The following is a 6,000-nucleotide window of genomic DNA, read 5'->3' as shown; positions in this document are numbered from 1 at the left end:
AATAATTGGGTAAAAGATGTGGAATCAGCTGTGTCTGTGAAATTAAAAATGAAAATACAGCACTTAGGACTTGCTAATGCTTTTTTTGACATCCAGAAAGGAGGCATGATATCTAATATTCAATGGTGTTGCAGAAGGGCAAGTTAGCACTTTGTTTGCCAAATTAAGTTTCAAAGACTATGTAGGTTATGAAGTTTGACTTTCTGCCCGTAAATCTTGAGTGACTGACAGACTACTGTAAAATAGCTTTGTTCAAAAGGAATCTTTGGCAGGCGGCATCAAAGGTTTGAAACTCTGGAAGGGATGAAAAGAAAACCCCACTTTTACACTGATTTCTCTTGCAGATCAATGTCTGAAATTTTCTTGGGAATTATGAGCTATTTACTGTATTATGTGCTGTTTTCTTTCACTATATCCAAAAGCCCCTGTAGTTCCTTTTATCTTCAAGATTTAGGGATATTTTTGTACATGAAATGTGAATGAGTTAATGCGTCAGTGGAACACGGGCAAAAAAAAGAAAAAGCTGGTTTTAGACAGTTCTGTTCTCCCTTATTTATCGCAAGTTGGAGTATTGGTTTTATGGCACCTAAATTTATGGGTGCATATTTTTGTGGTAAAGCCCAATGACATGTTCTGCATGCTCCATCAAGCTCTCTCAGTGTTTCTTCACTTGATTCACAACTCTGCAGGGTATGAATCAGTCCTGTAGTATAACCCTTACTCTCTCTTTAAACAGAATAATGTAGTGTGGGGCATTTTTTTTTTATTTATGTTGTGTGTCATCATGTCATCATCTAATTGTGTAAATCAAAGAAGGAGAAAACAAAATATTTCCTGGAAAAGTCTTGTCAGCTGTCAGTCAGTGCAGAAGACAAAGCTTATTTATTGCACATGAACAGCTGAGGCAGAAGATCCTTCATAACTCACAGATACTTAAGTCTATTCTCAAACAAGATGTGGCACTGGTGGGCCAGGGGCTGAAGGGGAATGGGTCTGGTAGGGCAATTTCTGCGTAGGAACATGACATACCTCCTCAGGTGAAAGGCTTGAGGAGAAGGAAAGGTCCTTCTGCTTTCTGTTAACTCTTATTAGCTTTCTGTGTGGTTAAAACTGAAGGGACAGAAGGTGCTTAATCCCTTGTTTGTCTTCCACAGGGTGAAGTGAAGAAGTGAAGCCTTTCAGCTGAACTACTATGAGGTCAGAAGCCTTGCTGCTATATTTCACACTGCTACACTTTGCTGGGGCTGGTTTCCCAGAAGATTCTGAGCCGATCAGTATTTCGCATGGCAACTGTAAGTATAAAAGGAGTTCAAATCAACACTATTTTGTTACGCTTGTAATGAATGAAGTTGGTTTTCTGGATGTCTCCCAGATCAACCAATTTATGTTCTCAAATGCTAATATAGGAACATGACTTATTCCTGTTGACTTATGACTACTGTGTGGTAAACTGCATGATTTTCCAAAACCATAGCCTCTCTCCTTCTCTGAGACACTTCAGTATCATAATTGAACCACACATCTTGCTCTCTATCCAGCAGCAAAGGAAGGATGTCTTCTCCACCCACTCCCATAATGAATGTGTGCCCCACCTGACCAGTGTAGTTCTGAGTAACCAGTGAAGCACCTGAAGTATCAAGCATAGCACACTGAGTAATTGAGCTCTGAAAACATCATTTCTTGATCCAGTGCAAATACTTGAACTTGCTTCTTTAGGCTCTGATGGATTCTGCTTTAGCACTAGGCATTTTGTGCTAGGCTAGAAATGTAGCTAAAACCCAAATCAAGACAAAGAATCTTTTGTAACAAAATCTTCATTCTTACTAGCAATAGTTGGCAAACTACCCAATAGACAGCTGCAAATCAGTATTGAGATTTGTTAGCTGAGCAGGTGGAGAGCCTTCTGTGCATTTCACCATGCAAGTTTGGTTTAGCATAACTGATTCTTTCACATTTACCTCAGCTCAAGAAAACTCTTCCGAAGTCCCAAGGGTTCACAGGTTTAAAAGGAAAGCTTTAGTGCCTAGATCTGTAAAAGTATGCTAAGGAGTAGCAAGTCAGCAGTGAGTAGGCTTATGTTTGAGCCTACTTTGGATCAGGAATTTGATTTTAAAGTAAATCTCTTTATTGTCCTTGCTTATTGAGCTTTGGGGTGGCCTTGGCACCCGCAAACTTGTCTGTCTTGGGTAAAACCAAGCTGATAGACAGACTCCAGGGGTGCAGCTGGTGTGCTTCAAATGCTAATAGGCATCTGGGATAGAAGAAAAGGGCAGAAGTGCTCTAAAGCAAACCCTGATGAAACATGTCTAGTGTGAACAGTAGGTCTTTAGCACTACATTTTCACCTTCCAGAAAGGTGATGCTAGTATTCCTTGCTAATGTGGAAACAGCCAGTCTCGATCCTTCTGGAGAAATGGAACATGGCATAGTATTTTCATCTGAGGCATGGCATGCTGAACTGCACACGAATGTACAGGCCTCCAGCTCTTGCTAGATCCACGAGTTAGAGAGGAAATGTTACTGGGCAGAGAACAGCCTGGCAGTTAAACTTACCATTTTATGTGTAAGACTTGATCAGAAGGATTAAGCTTCTGAACATAAATCCTGCTTGGGCTGTCTTAATTTGTTTCTCCAAGAGTTCTCAGCGTCCTGTCTGCAGGGAAGTTCCTGAATCCATCCTGTTCTATCACTAGGCTTTCTGACACAGGGCAGTCTCAGGTGATTTACTGAAGCCATGCTGTGAATCAATACTTTGGCCAAGCTTAACAGGGAAAATATTTTTAGAGGTCAATAGCTGAAAACACTAAAGCAGTGTTTCTGAAGAAATAGACTCCCTCAAACAGCTCCAGGTTTCTGGGAAAACATATTGGTGAGGCAAAGGCTCAGGCACAGCGAGATGCTACTCAGCTCTGTGTCACATGCACATGTGGCAGTGCTGCATCAATGATGCTCATCAGAGATTTATCCTCTTCCTGTCTTCTGTCAATTTGTTTACTTAACTAATGCCCTAGTTTGTGCATCTAGATGTCATGATCAAGTGTACTTATGAGGTCTAACAGCAGCGTGGTTCTTGATCGAATGTGTTCACTTTTGTTATCAGGTGTGCACACAGATCATCTGGGGAGCAGCAGCACACCCACTGTATGCTGAGGTCTCACCAAAAATGTCTTGGGCAAAGAGTGAATAAATGCTTTTGCTGACTGGTAGAGTGGGGGTAAAGCTGAGCTGTTGATAGCATAGGCTCAGTACAAGGCTTCTAGTCAGTATTGTTTTCCAGTTGCCGGAAGAACTGGAGTGTCAGACTAGTTGCCAAGATAATATTCAGTGATTTTCATTCTATAACATTCAAGTGGTGTTTTCACACCGTTTCTCAGAAATTCCCACAGCTGCTATGATGGCAGTCCAGTCCTGTAGGAAACCCAGGGAGCTGGCAGTTTGGATCAAGGAGAGCCAAGTCTTTTGCTTTAATCACTACCAGTCCAGTTGTTGTGGTGATCGATGGTGCACTGTGAAACAGCCTTTGTCCTCCTAGACACGGTTTGGCAGCCAGGAGCAAGCATTTAAGCTCTGCAAGATGTGAAAGCAATGCTGTGAGAAAGTGCTCTGTACCTGTGTGTCAAGAGTTCTAGGACACCTTTGCACTCTGAAAAAACTCACAGTTTTTGTCTTCTACAAAAGTGATGACTTTCTCCTTTGCAGCTGCAAAGACTGTAGCCTGGAAGAGCTCTCCAGCCCTCTGTGTCTGTGCCTTCCAACCCCAGGCAGTGCTGCCAGGGCAGATTAGAAACCACAAGTCTGGGCTATAACTGGAATCCACGGTGCTCTGTGTTAGCATAGTTTCAAGGTTTTTATTCTCTTTTGACCCTGTGCTGTTGATTTTTTTTTTCCTTCCTGCAGATACAAGACAGTATCCGGTGTTTGTGGGTCACAAACCAGGGCGGAACACCACACAGAGGCACCGACTGGACATCCAGCTGGTCATGGTCATGAACAGGACTCTCTACGTTGCTGCTAGGTCAGTAGTCTCCTGCTTAACCACTCCTTCCATGCTGCTTTCAGAGGAGGGAGGAGAAGATGAGTGATGTTCTGAGTTCTTGTGTGCCAGACACATTATTTTCAGTATTTTCTCGCGCTCAGAGCTTTGCAGACTGTTAGTAAGGCATATTGGAAGCCTTGTTAGTTGATCAACTAAGGTTTGCTTTTGCAAGATGCTGAGCCAGTCCTTTCAGGACTATATACTTCTGCCTCCCTTTGAGTCCAGCAAGAGGGAAGTTGCCAGAGAAATTGTTCAGCCCCACAGAGGAGGGAGTCTGTCCTCATCCTGTAATTTTGTTTGTGCAGAACATTAATGACGTATTTTAGAGAATGATTCTACTGTGCACAAGCACATGTTCAGATAGGACTTTTTGAACTGTAATGTTCCTGGTTTAGGCATGTTTTTAAAACCTTAAGACAAAAAAAGAAAAAAGTATGTTAGCTGGTCTCTTTTGATGTACTCAGCACAGTTAATTGAATTTGGCATCTGGGATTTGGGGGTTTTTTGGAGAGCTATACTATGCAGATACAAGTACATGCCTATTTGTAAAATTGCATATAGAACCACCCATCCAGTTTGTGTCACTCAGCATGGCACAATCAGCTTCAGTGGAGCTACACCAATTTATACAGCTGCCAACCTGGCACACATCAAACATCAATGGTTCCTCTCCCTGCCTCTTGTTAGCAAAGGAGGTTGATGATCTTAGAGTGGGAATTACCTGATGGGTGCAGGATGAGTGCAAGAGGGGTCCAGGTTAGCAAGGGTGGGTAGTCCAGATTAGGAATTCTTGGACCCAGGTCTTGTTTGGGATTTACACATAAGTTACCCTTCTGGTAGCAGCTTTGTTTCCTGCTTGTTTTCTGGTCCTTCTCCGTCATCGGAGAAGTATGCTCTCTTTTGTGTGTGCCACAGAGAGCCATGCTGTTCCTGCAGATGGGAGAACGGTGGGTGGGATGGCCAGGAGGTGAGAGGGAACAGCTGCTGAACAGGCAGCCTCTCACCACCAGCCCTGTCCTCAAAGCCCTTTTCAGCCTCCGGGAGCTGCCTAGCTTTCTTCTTAAACAGCCACTCCCCCATCTTCTGGGTGGCCGGGTATGTCCCGTGGTGGAGATCTGCCTATCGATGTCGATCTTGATCTCGCCTGGGCACCAGGTAATCGGCTGCATTACACCAACAGAGTCACCAAGTGCTATTTTTACCTCATCACCTCCCTGGCTACTAGAAGATGACACTTCTGCCTACCCGGTCATGGCAGCTGTACCAGCTAAAGGCAGCTTCTCTGGGCTTCTCACACACGCCAGCTTGTGCAGGGTCTGAGTGGCAGAGCTCTGGATTCTCACACATCCCAAGCCCTTGCGTCAGGTCCGGACGAAGAGCTTATGTCCTTGCGGGGAGCTGTGCTGGTTGCAGGGCACAAAGAGTGGGCAGCCCCACAGCGAGGCCTCCCTGTGCTTTGCCTGAGCTCGGGGATTAGTAGTTTTGCAGCATTTAGTGTGATAATGAGTGGGGCGGGGGAGCCTGCCGAAGGGGTTTGAAAGGTGGTGGCAGGATTTCCTCCATTTCATGGCTGAGTTCCCTTCGCTTTCCTTATTTGTTTTCCTTTAAATTAGGAAATCATTTGCAGTGAGAAGGTGGTAAATCCGCTTTGTGAATTTTTGCTGTTTTCATAGTTGGTTCCCAGACTGGAGATTGACGTAATTAGAGTGTCGCAATGCCCAGGCAACTGGCGCTACAGCAGGAAAACCTAGCAAAACATTTTGGGCTGTGAACCTACTGTGTGCACAAGTTATATAAGGAATGCTAATATTTGGGGGACAGTATGTGTACTGGTATGGGAATATGCATTGATATTATGTGGCTCTATATTTGTATAAAGTAGTTTACTACAATGACAGTGCTTATCTACTCCTATGGTCTTGTGACCTACAAAAAAGAATAAAGACCTGGTCTGTTTTCGACTTA

At 43.8% G+C, this 6,000-nt stretch overlaps 1 protein-coding gene across 1 annotated transcript in view; it reads left to right on the top strand.

The window, feature by feature from the left end:
• Window positions 1-1,152: 1,152 nt before the first annotated feature.
• SEMA6A (sema domain, transmembrane domain (TM), and cytoplasmic domain, (semaphorin) 6A) overlaps window positions 1,153-6,000 on the top strand; it is a 60,247-nt gene continuing 55,399 nt past the window's right edge. The window contains exons 1-2 of the mRNA XM_009868739.1: window positions 1,153-1,292; window positions 3,897-4,014. Coding sequence (XP_009867041.1) covers window positions 1,193-1,292; window positions 3,897-4,014 — 218 coding nt within the window. The 5' untranslated portion in view covers window positions 1,153-1,192. The remainder of the gene's footprint in view (window positions 1,293-3,896; window positions 4,015-6,000) is intronic.

This window comes from Apaloderma vittatum, unplaced genomic scaffold, assembly GCF_000703405.1.
Source record: "Apaloderma vittatum isolate BGI_N311 unplaced genomic scaffold, ASM70340v1 scaffold10924, whole genome shotgun sequence".
In the NCBI taxonomy this organism is placed as follows: Eukaryota; Metazoa; Chordata; class Aves; order Trogoniformes; family Trogonidae; genus Apaloderma; species Apaloderma vittatum.
This window is presented reverse-complemented; position numbering and strand designations above follow the sequence as displayed.